At 44.2% G+C, this 19999-nt stretch overlaps 1 protein-coding gene across 1 annotated transcript in view; it reads right to left on the reverse strand.

Annotated features, from left to right (window-relative positions):
- FAM184B (family with sequence similarity 184 member B) overlaps window positions 1-19999 on the reverse strand; it is a gene marked incomplete at its 5' end in the record, with an annotated part of 110934 nt that overhangs the window by 52879 nt on the left and 38056 nt on the right. The window contains 4 exon segments of the mRNA XM_079919742.1: window positions 8127-8333; window positions 8898-9037; window positions 10181-10316; window positions 11079-11831. Of these exon segments, the coding sequence (XP_079775868.1) occupies window positions 8127-8333; window positions 8898-9037; window positions 10181-10316; window positions 11079-11831 (1236 nt within the window).

A 19999-nucleotide genomic window follows, 5' to 3' on the forward strand; every position in this document is an offset into this window, starting at 1 on the left:
GCAGAATGAAATTTCTTCTTTGGCCTTCTCAACAGCATCCTTACTTTAGCCAAAATGATGGGATTCATAGGGCTGCTTCCTCCATGGTCCCTCCCCACAGCCTCACAGTCTCAGCACAAAGCAGATCCAGACAAAAGAACATTCTGGAGCCCATGTGAGTGGTGCAGCTGCATTTTAGCTGTGTGATCTTGGGCAGATTTCCTAACCTCTCTGTGATTCAATGCATTACTTACATGCTTAGCACAGTTCTAGGTACATAGTAAGGGATCGATAAATGCTAAATAGTACTATTCTTACAGATGCTTACGCTTTCTGATCTAGCTTAATATCTGGGGAAATTTTTCAAGTGTCTAGAGAAGTGGATGAAATATTCTGTTCCTCGTAGCTGAATTTTAGGTAGATATTAAGTCATTTATTTGTTCAACAAATATTTATTGAGACCTACCATGTGCTTGGCACTGTTCTTGAAGCTGGGGATAAAAACAGACAATATGCTTACTCACCAGGAGCTCACATTTGCGTGAAAGAGATAGGCAGCAAAGTCAACAGCTATAATGCAGTAGATACCATGCTGGATGGTGATAATTGATTACAGACCTTTATGGTCTAACTGGAAGTAGATGACATATTAGCAGTTGACATTTACTGAGTGTGTACCATTTTCTGGGCGCTTTTCACAGATCATCTCGTTGATCCTTATGAAAACACTATGAGCTAGGTAGTACTGTTAAAGCTCATTATACAGATGAAGAAATGAAGCTTGAAGAGGTTAAATAACTTGCCCAAGGCCATGCAGCCCGTAAGCAGAAGAGTCAAGATCCAAACTCTGCAAAGGATGACCCCTTGGCTGTGCTTCTTCCCTGCCTGCATGGGTCCAGTTATACGTGGACATTTTTCAGCAGTAAGTACTACAGTATTACACAGTCTGTGGTTGGTTGAACCTGTGGATGTGGAGGAACTGCAGATACGAAGGGCCTACTATAAGTTATACTTGGATTAACTCCCACGTTGTTCAAGGGTCAACTGCAGAATGAATGGACTTTATGGCTGATCGAATGTGAGGGATGACAGAGAAATTATGGATTTCTGGATTTCTGACTCCTGGATTTCTAACCTGATCATCTAAAAAGATGCTGCTACTGATCATCTGGATGACACCTTTACACTTTCTATGGGGCCAGCCCCAGGCCAGGCCAGTGGCCCTGGGGTGGCGCTTCGCATTGTCCCTGGGGTCAGTCATTTAAAAGAGGGCTGTGATTAGATTGTAAGGGTCGCATGATGTGGACACTTAGGCCAACGTATAGTGTCTTCAGTAAATCCACCATCTCCTTTTGCAGGGCTTGTTGCTTTGGAGAGTTCATTTTCTGAAGATGATAGATAAACTTTTTGTTTAAAACAAGTTGAGATAACTTAAGCAACCATCAGAAATAAGGCCGTCCCCTCAGCAAAGATTCTGATTTTTTTTTTACTTCATTATTTAGTCCCTCATTCACAGAATCTTTTATTGAACAGAAGTTTTGTTTAACATGCTTACTGGTGCAGACACTCGCTAACTCTGCCAAGGCATGTTCACTGTAACAGCACAGTGGAAACCCCCTGCGAGAAAGGTGCTTAGCATAAAGCAGTGGCTATTTCTAATCTTGCACAGCCTAACGTCCTAGGGTATATGTAATCAATCACAGCTTCAGCTGTTGCCTTGACAAATGGACCTAAAGGGAAAAAATTTCCCCACAAATTTCCTCAAGTGACCTTGAGGATTTCAACAGGAAGCATTAACATTCTCCTCCTAACTCGTGGAAAGAGAAAAAACAACTACAAAGACAAGAACATGAGGAAAAAGAAGGAGATGAGTGCTTTCAGATATATAAATTGCTGCATCCCACCCCTGGAAGAAGGCTCCATGGGCTATGAATTTACAGGATTCACAGAGTACTTTCATAAGCTCTGTTCTCATTTAACTCTCATAATACTTATGGAAAAAGGCTTTATTGCATCCATTTCACATGAAGCAAATCCAATGGCTGGTAAGAGGCAAAAGCAGGACTCCCACCCTTTTCCTGCTTTCTTGTCTAGATTGTCCACAATTACTGGCAGTTTAAGAAAAGACACATAAGGGAACCACTGTGACGGGAACAACAAATAAGCAGCCATAGGAAATCACCAAGCAGAGATTTCAGTTGGCATTTTAAAGGAAAACACGTTAACTTTTTTCAAGAAGAAAAATCACTCTTCGGTATGTATTTATAGTAAAGTTCCTGGTGTAGCTGAAAGAGTAAACCAGTACAAAGCCTGAAATGTCACTCAGAAGGGGAAGGCAGAAGAGATAATGATCTTAAAATTTCCATACTGTATAAAAACTATAACCCACAGCAAAACATTGCAAATAAACTACACTTCAATTTAAAAATTTGAATACAGAAAAAAACTATAACCTACAGACCCAAGACGTCCAAACAGAACCCCAAACAGAAAAACACAAAGAATATCACACCATGACATATCATAATCAAATTGTGATATGATAAAGAAAAAAGTCTTAAAAGCAATCAGAAAACAAAAAGATACACTATGCACAGGGGAGAACAGATGAGAGTGGCTACCAACTTTTCATCTGAGGAAAATACAAACCAAAAATTTTAAAAAGTTGAACAGCATCTTTAAAGTGCTGAAAGAAAACAAACTGTTAACCTAGAATTCTATATCCAGCAAAATAACCTTCAAAAATGAAGGCAAAATAAAGACATTTTCAGACATATAAACACTGAGAGAATTTTCTGTGAGCAGACTGACACTACAAGAAACATTAAAGGAAGTTCTTCAGGCCAAAAGAAAATGATACCAGATGGGGTGCTTGAATATGCCAAAGGAATGAAGAGGGTAGCAATGGTGAATTAGAAAATATAAAAGACTTTAGTTTTCTCATTTAAAAATTCTCTCTGAGAGATAATTGACTACTTAAGGAAATAGAAAAGCAATGTAGAGTTTATAACATATGTAAAGTAAAACACATGACAACAATTTCACAAAGGTTAGGAAAGGCTAAATAAAAATAGTGTGTTGCTGTAAGGTTTATACAGTGAAGTATATATGTATTGCTTCTCCGTACAAACCTTACAGCAACACAATATGTATGAAGTAACATCATATTATTCGATGGCAATGATAAAGTTGCATGTTATAAATCCTACAGCAACCATGGCACACCATCCTCTCCCCAAAAGGAGAATATCTAACAAGTCACTAGTGGAGGTAAAAAAGGGAATACCAGGGCTTCCCTGGTGGCGCCGTGGTGGAGGGTCCGCCTGCCGATGCAGGGGACGCGGGTTCGTGCCCCAGTCCGGGAGGATCCCACATGCCGCGGAGCCGCTGGGCTCGTGAGCCATGGCCGCTGAGCCTGCGCGTCCAGAGCCTGTGCTCCGCAGCGGGAGAGGCCACAACAGTGAGAGGCCGGCGTACCACAAAAAAAAAAAAAAAAAAAAAAAAAAAAGGGAATACCAAAAGCTATATATTCAAGTAATCAAAAATAAACAGGAAAACAGGCAAAAAGAAAAAAAGATGTGACAAAAAGAAAAAAAAAAACTCAGCAATATGGTAGACTTAATGATAATTACATTGAATGTAAATGGTCTAAATGACCCTCAAAAATCAGACTGCCAAGCTGAATAAAACAGAAAATCCAGCTATCCTATTCGGGTTGGCCAAAAAGTTCGTTCAGGTTTTGTAACATCTTATGGATCCCGAACGAACTTTTTGGCCAACCCAATGCAAACGCACTTTGACTAGAAAGACACAGGTAGGTTAAAAGTAAAGGCATGGATTAAAATAGACTGTAACACTAACCACAAAAATGATAGAATGTCCGTATTTTTATCAAAGTAGACTTCAGGACAAGGAATATTCCATAATGAGTAAGGGGCCAATTCACTGAGAAGACATAATAGGCCTAAATGTGTATGTACCTCATAAATAAGTTTGAATTTATCTAAAGCAAAAACTGACAGGACTAAAAGGGAAAATATAAAAACTGACTTAAATTTGAGATTTCAATACTCCTCTCTCAATAATCAACAGAACAAATAGAGAAAAAATTAGTAAGGAAATAAGATACTTGAACAACACTATCAACCAACTTAACCTAATTATCATTTATGAAACACTCCACTCAAGAGCAGCAGATCCATATTCTTTTCAAGGGCACCTGGACCATTCGTCAAGATAGACCATCCCTGGGCCATACAATAATATGAGCTAATTGAAAAGGAAAGAACAGAATCTGTTCTTTGATCACAAGAGAACTAAATTAGAAATCAATAACATAGAGATATCTGGAAAGGTTCCAAATATTTGGAAATTAAGCAACCTATTTCTCAATAATGAAGAGTATTTTTGGAGTTGATAGAAATAAAAAGTTGAAAAGAATTAGACAAAATCATTCACATTCACATTATTATTGAAATTAGAAAGCAGAGGCCTAGAATGGTTTGGGGTGACTTATTTAAGGTGACAACGTGGCTGCTTCCCCAGCACAGCACTTCTTACACCCAGACTTGACAGATGGTTTCAGTGCATGTCTTGTTCCTCCTTCCAGACTGTGAGCTCCCTGTAGGCATGGCTGATTCGTGTATCCCTGCATTGCTCAAAACACCAAGTACGCATTCAATGAATAATAAATAAACCATAAATGGATATTAGCAGGGTGAAGACCTGAAGGCTGCTCTCCAAGGCCCAGGGCAATGTTTATTCTGTTCTGCTACATAGACAGAGGGCAAAAGTTAGTGGCTTTGGAGTCAAGGGAGCCCTGACTCACACCCAATTCATGTGATACTCAAGTGACTTCATTTCCCAGGTTCCTCATCTGTGAAAGGGGAAAACAACCCCTGCCTACAGGGCTGAGGTAAGAATTAAATCGTGGAGTGGAGAGCTATTGTTCCTTTTGGCTGCCCAGCCTCTGAGCCTTCTCTGAATGTTTGGGAAATTCTCCATCTGATACATCAGAGCCATCTTTCCACCACAGAACCAGAAAATGTCAGACTTACCTTCCCAGACTCCCTTGTGATGAGGGCATGGGCATGTGATTGAGGCATGTGATCAAGGCATGTGACCAATCAGACACACCCACCCCGGATTTTGAATTGGAAGCCATCGATACGTACAAGCTGGAGTCATAAAGGATCTGGCAACTGAACTTCCCAGGGGCAGCGGGGGCAGCCATTCTACAGCAGCTCTGACTGACGGAACTTTCCGTGATGATAGAAATGTTCTAAAATATAATGTAGCTAATGTATAGAAATCCCTCAACACTGTGCTATCCAATCTGGGAGCCACTAGCCACATATGGTAATTGAGCTCTTGAAATGTGGCGAGTTCCACTGAGAACTGAATTTAAAATATTATTTAATTGTAATTGATTTAAATGTAAATAACCACATGTGTCAAGAGGCTACCATATTGGACACTGCAGTTCTGCAGGCAACATCCAGGGCCCAGTGTTGGTGGTGTCAGCTGTGTAAACAGAAGGTCTGGGCTCAGACATGGCAGCAAGGGTGTCTTCATCACTGAGTAGTTTGCCAAGCCCAGTTCCCTGGTTTTCCAGAAAGCTTTTCATTACCCTTTACTAAATTCCTTTCTTACCTAAACCGCCCAGGGTGGGTTTGTGATGCTCGCCACCCAGAATCCTAAGTGATACAAATGAGGTGTAGAACGCAGCAGTGTCTAGAACAGCTCAGTGAGGACTCAATAAATCTTTCCACACTCTCCTAGGTATCAACGTGGGCAAGTGCTAATTATAGGACACGTACTCTGCTCTGTCTGTGAAGATTAAGTTGTAATATCATCTAATCCTACAGACAGGAAAGGCAGATAAACTGTCTGGGTGAACTCCAGCCCATCTCCTGTGGTGTCTTTTTCAGGTTAAGGTAGCATTCAGGATACACAACATACTTATACTCAAGGGCCCAAAGGAACAGTGTGCTCTGAACTCTAGAGGGGAAACCGGTATCTATTTTTAGTCCATGAACACCAGATCTGGGACCTCTTCAAGTGTTTACCTTCCTGTAGTCTGCATGGCCTAATTTATATAACTTATATCCTCAGTTTGTAGAAATGACCATAATTTTTAAAAATAAAAAACCAGGAGGAAATGCAATTTATTTCTACATGATTCATTTCCCAAATGGATCCATGCCCCTGATTAAAGTTGAAGTGGGATTTCTACACTCAGAGTCAGGCTTGGCTGACAGGTTACCAGGGCAACCTGTAGCTCTGGGAGAGCTACTGTCCCTCCCACTGATTGTGGCTCACGATGGAAAGCGGCTTCAGCTTTCCTCCAATGAGGATTGGATTTGTGCAACCTGTCACTGCTCATGGGGAGGAAAGTGCTTTCAATACAGCTGCTTCCCCCTCTGTGCAGGGATGGGAAACCATGGCCTCTGGAGTCAGGCTGTCAGGTTTTAATGTAGCTGCACCACTCACTGTCTGTGTGAGTGGATACATAACATCTTTGAGCCTCAGTTTTCTCATCTCTGAAATGGGGATATGAACACTCATTTTGTAATCCTGTTGGGAGGATTAAATGTGTCCATAAGAATAAAGTGCTTTATAAAGTATAGTGGACACTAAATAATATTATCACACATGATGTCATCTAATGCACATGGTAACTAATCACAGCCACCGTTTATCAAACTTTTGCTACATGTTGTACACTGAGATAAGAGTTTATATATAAAACCATATTTAGGGGCTTCCCTGGTGGCCCAGTGGTTAAGAATCCGCCAGCCAATGCAGGGGACACGGGTTCGAGCCTTGGTCCAGGAAGATCCCACGTGCCACGGAGCAACTAAGCCTGTGCGCCACAATTTCTGAGCCTGCCCTCTAGAGCCTGAGGGCCACGACTACTGAAGTCTGTGCGCCTAGAGCCCGTTCTCTGCAACAAGAGAAGCCACCGCAATGAGAGGCCCATGCACCACAATGAAGAGTAGCCCCTGCTCACTGCAACTAGAGAAAGCCCGCGTGCAGCAATGAAGACCCAACGAAGCCCAAAGTAAATAAATAAATAAATAATTTTAAAAACCACCATATTTAATTCACATAACAAGCCCCCAAAGTATTTATCCTTATTTTCAAAATCAGGTTTCAGAAAGATTAAGTGACCTGTCCGTGGTAGTAAAGCCAGTGAAAGAGTCAGGACTTGGACCCAGGACTAGACTTTCTTAAGTTCATTTACTTATCCAACCCATATTTATTGAGTATCTACTACTCTTCACCACCACACCTTGTATTCCTCAGTGATATATGATTATCTTTCAGTGAAAACTCATAGTGATAATGCAAGTTCTTAGATTAGAAAGAAGCCTTCTTATAATAATTAAAGCACCACCTATGCTCACAATAATACTGATATACTTCACTCTTTTCCTAAAGCATTCATATACATGTTATTTGCTTTCCTCAGCAAACACGAGGGATGATGCTTTGCATTCCCTCTCAGCAGAAAACGCCCCCTTTGGTGGGATGTTGGAACAGTACTTAGAGGCTGAGAAACTTCTCTCCCACTGGTTAATTAATTACCTTCATCTACCTAATGCCTCTTACGCCCCAGGCACTATGATGTGCTTCGTTTTTTCACACATGGATTACCTCATGCAATCCTCGCAGCTACTCTGTGAGGTGCTATTATCACCATCTGTTTTATAAATGAGTAACTTGGGGCCCCGCAGAGTTTCCCTGTGAGGAGTCCAGGTTAAATAACTTTCTGTGGTCACAGAGCTAGAGGGTGGCAGAGCTGGGATTTGAATCCAGGCAGTCTGCCAGGCCTGCGTGTTCACTTCATGTTATTTCTCTCTGTTTTTGCAGATTAGAGGATTTGAATTTCCCTAAGTTAAACACTCATATGACACAATTCCACCGCATGTCAACAACTCTAGGCCCTATTGTCTCACAGCTCTGGGGTGCCCTGTCTCCTCCTGAAGACTCTGAACTCCCTCTGATCAGAGAACTAGCTGAGATCTATATACAACAGGAGCTCAGTAAATGTTTGAGGAAGGAAAGAAGAAACAGAAGAGGAAAGGAGGGAGGTAGAGGCAAGGAAAAACAAACGGAACGGTATCTCTGAAAGGGGATCTCACCTTCTGTAGCCTCTGCCTCTCAGCTTCCACTGATGAGCGAACTAATTGGATTTCCACCATGTGCTTCTTCACCAAGTCTTCTAGGCGCTTCACCAGCTGGTCTTTGAGATGTTTCTTCTCCTCTTCTGTCTGATCTTTGATTTTACGAAGGTCTTCTTCATATTTTTGCTTCATACATTCTGTCTCAATACATGCCTCTTTCTTGGTCTATAAAAAGAAAAAGGGCTTGTAAAACTGCCAGGGTGGGGAGAGGAGGAGATCACCATTTCTCTTTTGCGTAAATTCTACAATGTTGATTACTGATTTCAAAGCATGTATCACAAGGTACAATAAAGTTTATAAAATCACGTTTGATATCTGTAAGAGACTTCACTTTATCCACCATCGGAAAAGGGCTTTTTGGAGTAGTGTATCTATTGTCATAGGATCAGATATTCCAGCCCATACTATGGCGGTTTCTAAAAAATGCTTTGTTTGTTTTGACTGGGAACATATAGCAGGAACCTTAAGCAAGCTTCCAGTTTCCCAGGAGCTAATGATAAGGAGTTGGGGGAATTCTGCTACATTCTCAGTCTCCTGGCTTGACATGCAATGACATGCAGTTGGCAGGACGTTGGCTGGAACTTCACACCCATGCATGCACCCCTGAAACTATGGGACCTGTTGCTTCCAAGTGGACCTGTCATGGTTTGGGGCTGGCCTCCATCTGAAGCTCATTCCAGCAGAGTCCCCCTGTGACTGCTCCATCCCCAGGACTGGGTCAGACAGTACCTGTGTATCTGTGCCTCCTTTCGTGCATGGACACTCCTTGGGAAAGTTCTGATCCTGCTGAGGATGGAGACCGCAGGCTTCCAAATCATTCTCTTTCCCTAGGACTTTATTCTCTGAAACCCTCTCAGTCTTCATGTCATCTGCAAGTACAGTGTCAACATCATTGGGAATGCCCTTGGCCTTGGCCTCATGCCTGAGGCCTCTGCAGTTGGGTTGCCATTCTGCTATTCAACTATTTTGCCCTTGACTCCCCTATGTAATCCCTGCTCCATGGCCTTCTGGCCTCAAGCAAGGTCCAAGTGGTGATTGTCACCTTTGCCCAAGTAGCATCTTGAGTTCAAACAGTTGTCCGGCTCTCCCTTCTTAAACTAGTCATCTTCAAATTTTTTTGATTGTGCTTTCCATAGTTTAAAAAGAAATTGAGGACGTTCCTGGATATATGTACATTCAAAGGATTTAAATAAAGAGATTTCAAGTATAAGACAAAAAATAAATATAGTTATAATTGCTCAGTTTCTTCCCATATGCCCTACTTCTGAGACCACTGCTGTAAACCCTCTATACCCTCTGGTTCCAACTCGTACTTTCCAGCCCGAGGTGATTTCTTCTTTCCCAGACACCTCACTGCTGCCTGGGCCGCACCCATGATAGCAAGGCATGCTGTGGGCTGTAAAGTAGCAGTCCCATAAACTCCCTAGAGGCAGAGCCTAAGTTTTGTGCCTTTGTTATATCTCCCAGTGTCAAGCTGATGACACTGTACATACTCAAACACTTTCTGATGAGGGAGCTCAGTGGAAAGCACTTTGGAGTCAGATAATCTGAGACTCAAACACCACCTCTATCACCAGGCAGCTGGCTGGCCTTGAGCTAGCCACGTTAACTTTCTCAGCCTCATGTCTTCATCTGTGACATGGGATACTGACGATACCTAACTCACAACATTATTGGGAACACCCAATAACATCACTGTGTGAATGATATTAGAGTATAAAGCGTTGTCTAAGTCTAGGGAAAAGCCAGAGCTGAGAAGTTCAGGCACTATGGTGGATCTGGTGGAGAACTTTCTGGGGGGCCAGACATCCTTTTGCACCATGCCTTTTAAATACCTGACCTGCGGCAGCTCTGGATGTCGGCTCACTTGTGTCCTGCATGGATGGGACTTGCCCACCAGGCAGGTCGGATCAAATAGCCCTGCCCTCCACTCTGCTCCCTCAACGTCTCAAGGCTGCAAGCAGCGTCAGGCCAACCTTTGCTGTGTAAGGAAATCGTTCCAGGCATCTCACCGCTTTTCTGTGTCACATGACACTCCTGCAACATTAGTCTGTCTTTGGCAACAGCCAGCTTCTCCCCAAGTTTTTCTGCAGTGCTTTTTAACTCTGAATTCTCCTGTCGAGCCTCCTTGAGCTGCACATCCAGGTCCTAAACAGACAGAAAGGGTCTCATTTCTCTTGTTACAGTTCTGGGTCAAGACATCCTATGTACATCAGATCTGAAAAGTGGGTAAGTGCACAGCATATGCCTTTAATCTCTGGAATTCAGTGGCTCAGGGTTCATCAAATCCCTACTCATCCTCTGATTGGCTGTGTGACTTCTGGCAAGTTATTTAACCTTTCTGTAGTGAGGATCAAATGAGATAAAGTGTCTGGGACGGAAAAAAAAATGCTCAGGGAGTATGAAGGATACTAGCTGCTGTTACTTTTAGAGATGGGGCTCTGTGAGTCTGTGGGCCTCATGTAACTGACTTGTCAATGGTCTGGCTTTCCACAAATACAAAGCCCCAAGGATGTTAGGACAGCAAGTTGTTACGGAGTGAGTGGGGGGTTTAGAATTAGGCTGAATTGAGTTCAAACACTTTGTAGCTGTGTGCCCAGCTAGGGCCATCCTTAAGCTTCTCAATTTCGGTTTTATCTTCTCATCTCTAAATTGTAAGTCTCTCAGCTCTCAGAGGACAGGGATCAAGGCCGGCTCACCGTGTGTCTCCTGCCCACAGCCCCGGCCTGGCACATGGTAGGTGTTGCACACACACTTGCTGAATGAATGTGGTTGAACTCCATGGAGGTAATAATGCTCGCTCTGGCAGAAGTCAAGGGCTTCGCACAGTGCGTGACACACGGTAGGTGTTCGACACTAGGGGCCATGCTTAGTCTCCCATTTGGAAGGTAAGAAGAGTCCCTGCTTTACCTGAATGCGGTCCTTCAGCTTCTGGGCGTACTTCTTCAGGTCACTTATCTTGCGGCCTCTGTGCTCCAGATCCCCTTCTAGCTTCCGGACCTGGGCCTGCAGGGCCGCCTCCTGGGCCTGGAAGTTCTTCCGGAGGTCGGTCTCCTTCTCCTGCCACTGCCACAGGGCCTCGCTCACCGACTGCTGCATGGCCTGCTGGACGGCCTCGTTCTCCCGCTCGTACGTGGCCTGCAGCTCCTCAGCCTTCCGAGCATAGTCCTTGCTCAGCTGCTGGTTCTCCGCTCGCAGCCGCTCCACTTCCAGCAGGACCTCCCGCATTTCGGGGCCGCAGCCCGGCTCGGCCTGGGGCTTGGGACCCTCCTGGGCGAGCCCGCCCCACCCGGGCGCCTCGTGGCCGCTCATGTGCCGGAGCCTCTTCTCGTAGTCGGCCTTGAGCTCCAGCATCTCCTTGGAGAGGGTGAGCACCCGCTCGGCGTGCTCGGCCTCCACCCTCAGCTCCCTCTCCTGGGTCTCCAGCCTGCACGCGGCCGACCGGGCCAGCGCCTCCTGCGTCAGCCGCTTCTGCAGCTCCAGGGCGCTCTCCAGGGCCTGGACGCGCTGCCTCAGGGCCTCCTCGCCCGCGCGGCCCTGCGCCTGCAGGAGCCTGGCCTCCGTCTCGGCCACCGCCTTCCGCAGCTCCTCCTGGTGGGCCTCACGCAGCGCCTCCATGCCCGCCTCGGCCTCGTCCTGGCGGGTGTTGAGGGTATAGATCACCTGCGGGAGAATTCGCGGAGCCGGGTTAGTGGGAGGGGCGTGGGTGTGATTGAGGGGCCACGTGACCGGAGAGGGCCGTGACCCTGGCCGTGACGTAGGCTGATCCCCACGAACTGCACCTGAGAAGAGGATTTGAGTGGAAGTGATTAGAAACTGTCCTCAGGAGAAACTGGTAAGGAGTTCCATTGGGACCTCTGGGAAGCACCATGGGAATCCAGTGAAGGGTCTGAAACAATCTGGGCCGCAAAAAGAGCCCCTCAAAACCAAACCAAAACAAAATACAACAAAACACTAGAAAATAGAATCCAGCAATGTAAAAAAAGGATTCCACACCATGGCCAAGTGGGATTTATCCCAAGAGTGCAAAGTTGATTTAACATCTTAGAATGGGATTGACATATATACACTATTATGTGCAAAATAGAGAGCTAGTGGGAACCTGCCGTATAGCACAGGGAGCTCAGCTCTGTGCTCTGTGACGACCTAGATGGGTGGGATGGGGGCGGGGGCGGGCAGAGAAGGAGGGAGTCCAAGAGGGAGGGGATATAGGGATACATATAGCTGATTCACTTCACTGTACAGCAGAAGCTAACAGAACATTGTAAAGCAACTATGCCTCAATTAAAAAAAAAGAGAGAATAAACAGAAAACCGAAAATAGTAAAGAAAAAAAATCAATGTGACACACCACGTGAATAACATAAAGGACAAAACCCACAAGATTGTTTCAACAGACACAGGAAAACCATTTGACAAAATCCAATACCTCTTCATAACAAAAACACTGACCAAACTAGAAAGAGAAGGGAACTCCCTCAACCCAATAAAGGGCATCTATGAAAAACCCACAGCTAACATCGTACTCCATGGTGAAAAACTGTTCTCCATAACTTCAGGGCTAGGTGCTGAATACACATTCAGAATCTCAGAAAATCCTCATGGCAGCCCTGCAAAGTTGGTATTTTTCTCCCCATTCTAATAAAGAAACATTGAGGTTCAGAGAAATTAAGCAACTTTTTCAAGGTCACAAGGGATAAGAAGATTTGAATAACCTGTGCTCACAGCATGGTACTGCACTGTATCTCACCGTCCCTCTTGAACATTCATTCATTTACGCATTTACTGAATATCTCAGATGTACCATGTTCTGTGCTGAGCACTAGGAATATGTGCTGATCAATAAGGCAACTGAGGGCTTCCCTGGTGGCGCAGTGGTTGAGAGTCCACCTGCCGATGCAGGGGACACGGGTTCGTGCCCCGGTCCGGGAGGATCCCACGTGCCGCGGAGCGGCTGGGCCCGTGAGCCATGGCCGCTGAGCCTGCGCGTCCAGAGCCTGTGCTCTGCAACGGGAGAGGCCACAACAGTGAGAGGCCCGCGTACCGCAAAAAAAAAAAATAATAATAATAAAAAAAAATAAGGCAACTGACATTGTGACCTCAAAAATATTATAATTGGTCCGGAGAATCTGACAAGAATATGGTCAGTTTCAACGCACTAAGTGCTATGTGAGGGATCAGCACCACTTACTAGGAAAATACAGAGGGAGGGTATAGTAGAAAAGACAACTTCCCAGAAAAAGGGAGCCTTGTCTCCTCATCCTTGGGGGTGACCCGTTCCCTTTTACATGTCAACCTTCATGTGGGTAAGAACAATATGACTTCTTTGTGTTGTATCATAGCACTTGGTATGAAGTTGAGCACACGACAGGTTCATAATAAGTATCTATTACGGTACTATTGCTGGTCATCAAAGATTCATGCTTTCTTTCCACAGAGTTGCTGCAGAGGAACAGCCACCAAGCAGAGACCACGTTTCCTAGTCCCCTTGCATCTAGATGGGACCATATGACTAGTGATTGCCAATGGAATGTGGCCAGAGGTGGATGTGCGTCATCTCAGGGCCAACGCTGGGGTTAGGGTTAAGGGGAGGGTTAAGAAGGAGGCATGTCCTTTCCCGTCTCTTTTTCCAACTGCAAACTTACTGTGGAGTGCAAGATGGAAGGTGCCTGGGTCCTCAGTGACTGAGTAGAAGGCCACCTGCCCACCAGGAGCACTGGCCTTGATCTCTACACGAACAAGAAATAAACTATCGTGTTGAGCCTCTGAAGTCTTGACATTTATTTGTTACCGCAGCCATGATCACCCTGGGAGAACTCACAGGACTCAGCATATAGTCATACTCACGGCTATGATTAATTATAGAGAAAGGATACAAAGCAAAATCAGCAAGCGGAAAAACGAGCTTGGCAGTGGTGGAGGTCAGCGGGGAGTCTGGAGGAAACGAGGTGAAAGCTTGCAAGAATCCTCCGCCAGTGGAGTCACACAGGACTTGCTTAATTTCCCCAGCAAGGGGGTGTGACAACACATGTGAAATACTGCCTACCAAAGGAGCTCATTGAAGACGTAGCAAGGTTTTTATTGGGGGCCAGTCAGGTAGACAACGTCTTCTTGGCATTACCAGAATTCCAGACTCCCAGAAGGAAACTGCTCACATAAATCACATTGTTTGCACAAACAGTTAAGGCCTGCTGAGATGTTCTTATTAGTGTGGGTGATGGGAACCCTCTGGAAATCCACGTTCCCAGACGCCAGCCAAGGGTCAATTTTGCAAACAGACCATTCTAAGGATAAGCAGTCTCAGGTGTGCTGTGTTAACTTTTCTGCAACCTGACACCCCAACTGATAAAAAAAGATTGACTTTTATTTTCAGTGGAGTCAAGCTGTGGCAGATCAAATCTTAACGTAAATGGGGTTTTCTCACGGTGAAGAACAAAACATCCTTGTAAAGTTTATTCCGTGAAATTTGGCATTGGTTATTCCATTGAGGATAAAATAAGTGAGTGGTGGTGGTGGTGATCTTGGGAACTGCGGTTCCTATATTCACTATACCTGTACAACAGAAAACTTCGATGGAGATCCAGTATATTCTGATGCCACTAAAGCACTTAATGAAGAAAGAACCCAAACATTGTACCCATTTGAGTGAGAACCATGTCACCTGGATCAGGGTCTAAAGGACTTCAGCTTTTTCCAGCATTCACTCATGTGAGTCTGCCCTGTCTGTGAAAATGCTCCCCATGGGCACACCCTTGAATTAACACAAGACCAGATTTCAGGCTGGAGGTAGCAGAGAGGGTCTCACACTAGGCTCGAGCCTCAAGGCACCTTGGCATGTACACTTTTATTCGTGGTGTCTTGCAATTAAAGTCCCCAAACAATCCCCACCAAAGACCTGCCCAAACTGTTCTCTTAGGCTGAGATCTGGTTTCAGAACTTTTGGCTTTCTAGAGGTGCCAGACCCACCGTCTCCTGACCTTCCTTAGAAGGTTACTCCAAGGGTATGTAGACATAACCTGGCAAGTATGATACGTTATTATTCATATCATATTTTAGTCACCATCCTTTTTTATACACATATACATTCATATGCACCATGATTTTTTTTTATTTCATAGATATCTTGGAGATTATGCCATTTCTATATATAAAGAGATTCCTCATTTTTATTTTTGGCTACTTCCTATGCCATATCATATGGATGTGCTATGAATTATTTCTCCATTACCTGCTGATAGACATTAAGTTGTTTCTCTGTGGAAGATCATCAATATGTTTACTTCGGTGTTATTAAATAAAATTTTCCTTACTCTTTTTTTCCATTCCTCCTGGTAATCTTGAGGTCCAATTTTTGCTTATGAATGCAACAAATGAAATTCCAGAGCTTGGTCTTAAAAAACTAATCTTCACAGTTAGTATAGAATCTTAGGAAAGAGATGAAAGAGGTGTCTCCTCTCCCAGCCGTAGGTGGGGAGAGATGCCATTTTCCATCATAAAACTGATATGAAGAATTTGTATTAGAATTCTTCAGTTCAAAAGCATCAAACTCATTTCCCTGAACAACATGGAGACATTTGTGAATGTTCACAGCTGTGCCCATGGCAAGGGCACTCCTGGCACTACTCTGTTGGGTCATCTTGCCTATTCTCAAGTCAGTCTCATCTTTTTCCACTCTCTCCACTTCCTCATTCCCACAACCTTGATCTCTGAGCTTGCCCTCCTTCTTCCCCTAGCCCAATAGTCTCTTTTTACCTTAATTTCTCTCCTTTAAAGCCACAACCAATCATGTCAACTACCTTCTTATTGACATCTTCAAATCACCTGCGCACCTCATCTTTAGCCTCCAGATCAACCCATCCACCTCAGCTCTTGTCAAATACTACTAACTGGTACTTAAGATTTCCAACCTCATCTGTGCTCTCCATGCGGATACCATTTAATTGAGTTATTGTAGTAATTCCCTATTCTTTTTTTCCACAAGGGCTATTTCAATTTTCTACCATGTTTCTCAGGGCTATGACCCTAAATCCTGGCCCACTGCTACTCTCCTAGCATAGTTATCTCCTGTTTTTTTTTTTTTTTTGCGGTATGCGGGCCTCTCTCTGTTGTGGCCTCTCCCGTTGTGGAGCACAGGCTCCGGACGCGCAGGCTCATCGGCCATGGCTCACGGGCCCAGCCGCTCCGCGGCATGTGGGATCTTCCTGGACCGGGGCAAGAACCCATGTCTCCTGCATCAGCAGGTGGACTCTCAACCACTGCGCCACCAGGGAAGCCCCTCTCCCGTTTTTTTTGAAGGAGTAATGATTAAGGGCTTGGACTCCAGAACCAGCCAAACTCAGCTGAGGTCCTAGCTTCACTGTCTCTTAGCTGGTGACCTGGGTCAGGTGATTCAACCTGTCTGGAGCTCAGTTTCCTAACAGTAAAATCGGATTAACAATAGCACCAACCTCCCAAGGCTACATTGAGGGCTACATGACATATTGCATAGAGACACCAGATACCCAATAACTGCATAATGAATATTACCTTCTGTCCAGAGAAAAGGACTTGGACTTTTAACTGCAGGCTGGGAAAAAGCCAGAGCATTTGGTCATTCTTGGTATAGTATTGGGGGCAGAAGCAGACTGGTGTGGTTAAAGAGAGAATGGAGGGTGGGGAAGGGGAGATTAAGAACGTGTGCCATTCTTCCCCAAAACCACTGGTGAAGGGAATAGGGATAGAGTAGGCAGATGACTAGATGGGCAAACAGGATCAAAGTAACATGGAGGGCACTAGAGAAAGGCAGATAAGAAGATTTAGTAGAAAGGAAAAGAAACAGAAGAAATGGTATAACTCAAGATAAATGAGTTTTACTTGGAACAATTGGGGGAAAGCATAAAGAATTTCACCTCCTATGTAAAGTGTCCTTTAGCTCCCTCCAGATAATAGAAACTTATCCCATTCATCTGTCCTCCAGTGCACTGTGAACCACTTGGTTGTTACGGCCCTTTCATATCATAGTATGGACATTTAGATGCTGGATGTCAAAGTAAAATGTGAGCTTCATAAGCATAGGGACCTCAGCTGATATCTTCTTTAGTTCCCCAAGCACTTAGCACAATGGCTGGCCTGATCCAGACTCTCAGTGTGTTTCCTGTTAGACTGAATGAGAACTTTGTAAGGGGTGGCAAGAGGTTGAACGAATAGGATTCCAGAAGAGAGACCTGAAGGCGTAGAGGCCCTGAAGTGGGAACACACATGAAACAGACAAGCATAACAAGTAAAAGACTAGGCTTTGGAGTCTACACTGCCTGAGTGCAGATCCTCTTTGCCATTGCATGGATGCCATACAACATATGGATCCAGATGCTATCTGCTCTGTGTGACCTTGGGCATGCCATATAATCTCACTGGGCCTCAGTCTCCTCATCTGTACAATGGGGAGAATAAAGTTCCTGCTTCATGAGGTTACTGAAGGATTAAATGAGACAGTGCTATACAGCACATCACATAATGCCTGGCTCACCGTAAGCACCTATGGGACCTGGCTGTTCCTATTATGGTTGTCCACAGGGCACTTTAAGCCTGATGGAGACTTCTGTGGCAATGGCACTCCTCTTAGGGAAGGCAGTATAGTAGAACCGGTGGAGTAGGGGTCCTCTGGAGTGAGAGAGACCTAGATTTAACTTCCTGGTAAGAGAGATTGCTGGTGGACCCAAGTTCTGTTTCTCTCCTTTGTCCTTAGAAATAGAACCTTAACTTGTCCGTGGGCACACTGCCACATTCCTCAGCCTCCCTTCTAACTTGGAGCAGCTAAGTGACCAAGTTTTGCCTAGTTGGATATAAGCAGATGTGTCATTATTTCTTCCGAGATGAATCTTCTATTTTCAAGCGTTCATCTTGAACCATGAAGGGGATGCCACAGGCTAAGGTTGGCAGGACAATAAGATAAGAGGAACCGGGGTCTCTGACACAGTGGAAGACCATGCCAGCCCTGCAGTGATTCCAACAGGATTGCACTGGGTTTTCTGTCATTCACAGACAAACTAGCTCTGTTTGATACATATACTTCTCAACTCTGATCTTTTAAAAATTGCTTAAGTTATTTCACTTCTTGAAGCCTCAGTTTCTTGCCTGTAAAAGAGAGATAACCCAGACCTGTTTTTTTTTGAGGATCAAATAGGATTACGTCTTTTAGTTGTTGGCACATAGTAGGTACTTATTAAATGTTTTTTTCTTCTCTTTTCTCACACTATGCCCTCAAAAGGAACGTCGCTTGTTTTTTGGAGACACAATCTGCTCTACCTCCCCACCCTACCCCACCCTCAGAGTCTGAAATTGTTGAGCAGATCTTGAGCATACCCACCCTTCTCCTGGGCCTGATGACTCACAGGTCACTTGGCAACCTTTCCGCTGCCACCTGCTTGATTTCTTTCAGTCACCACCTACTCAACTGAAACTTCAAAGTGACTGACCCAAGCCTTATTTGTGAATCTTCTCCCTCAGGAGGAGGCCAAGTTCAGAATCCATCAAGGAACATGAATAATTCAGGAGCCAAGAGAAATACTGAGCAAGTTGCAATGTCTTCCCAAGGGTTTTAGAAATTCACTGCTAATGGTGTGAGTTCAGAGAAAATTTCTGCAGCGGGCCTGTTAAGGTCTTAGAGGTCGAGTATTGTAGGTTTAACAGAGCTATAATGAATGGTTTCTGAGCCTCAGATCGTAACGAAAGTTTCCATCCAGTCTGGCAGCAGGATTCAGAAGTGAAATGGAAAAGGAAAACAGGAAATAATATTTATTGAGTGCCCAGAGTATAACTTCTCTGGGCCAGGTGATATACATATTATTTGTCAATAAATCTAACAATTTTACAAAGTGGACATTCTCATGCTTCTTCCTGTTTGACATTGGGTGGGGTTAATTTAACATCTAGGAGGGACAGAGCATGGTGCTTAAAAGGAGGCTTTGGATCCTGCTGGACCTGGGTTCACATTGTAGCTCCACCTCTCTCTAGCTTGAGGGAGTATTGAACCTCTCTGATTCTGTAACATGGGGAGATCAATGCCTACCTCATAGATTTGTTTGGAGATTAAAATGACATACAGAACCTAAAACCGTTAGCAGCATTCCTAGCACAGAGTAAACACTCGAGAAATTCTGACTGCTATTATTTTTACTATTATTGCCAAAAGACAATGTTAAAAATAAATAATAAAATAAATAAAATAATGTTAAAAAGTGCAGATGCTGGGATTGAAACCCAAATCCTTTTGGATCCAAAAATTATAAGAAATAGAACAATTAGCTTGTTTAGAAAAAACCTGGTGATATTCTTTCATTCAATATTTTTATAGCATCTACTACATGCTCGGCATGGTACTAGGCACTAGAAAAACAGAACAAATAAGATCATTCTGTTGAGGGGTTTATAGGTTAGCAGAACGTGGTAGATTGTCCTGTTTTTCCATTTTTTCCTTCCTTGCTATAGCCCTTCCAGTCTGTGGACAGCATTTACTTTTCTTTCCTTTTGGGCTTGCCTGTGACTTGCTTTGGCCAATGGAATGAGAGTGAACTTGTTGCAAACAGAGGCTTTAAGTGTGTTTATGTGTTTTGGCTTGCTCTGCTTCTAGAAGAGTACATTTAGGGTAGCCATGGGTTCCAAAATGAGAGACACGTGGAACAGGCTGGACCCCAACCCAAAGGCTGGAGTGAGCTTGGCTCAGCCAAGCCCAGTAGAGAGCAGCTGTACAGCAGCCAACCTAAGCAGGAGATAAAGCACTGCTCTTGTAGGCTGCTGAGATTTTTAGGGTTGTTTGTTACACAGCATTATCGCAAGAAAACCTGACTAACACAT

Source organism: Stenella coeruleoalba (assembly GCF_951394435.1).
Source record: "Stenella coeruleoalba genome assembly, chromosome: 4".
NCBI lineage: Eukaryota > Metazoa > Chordata > Mammalia > Artiodactyla > Delphinidae > Stenella > Stenella coeruleoalba.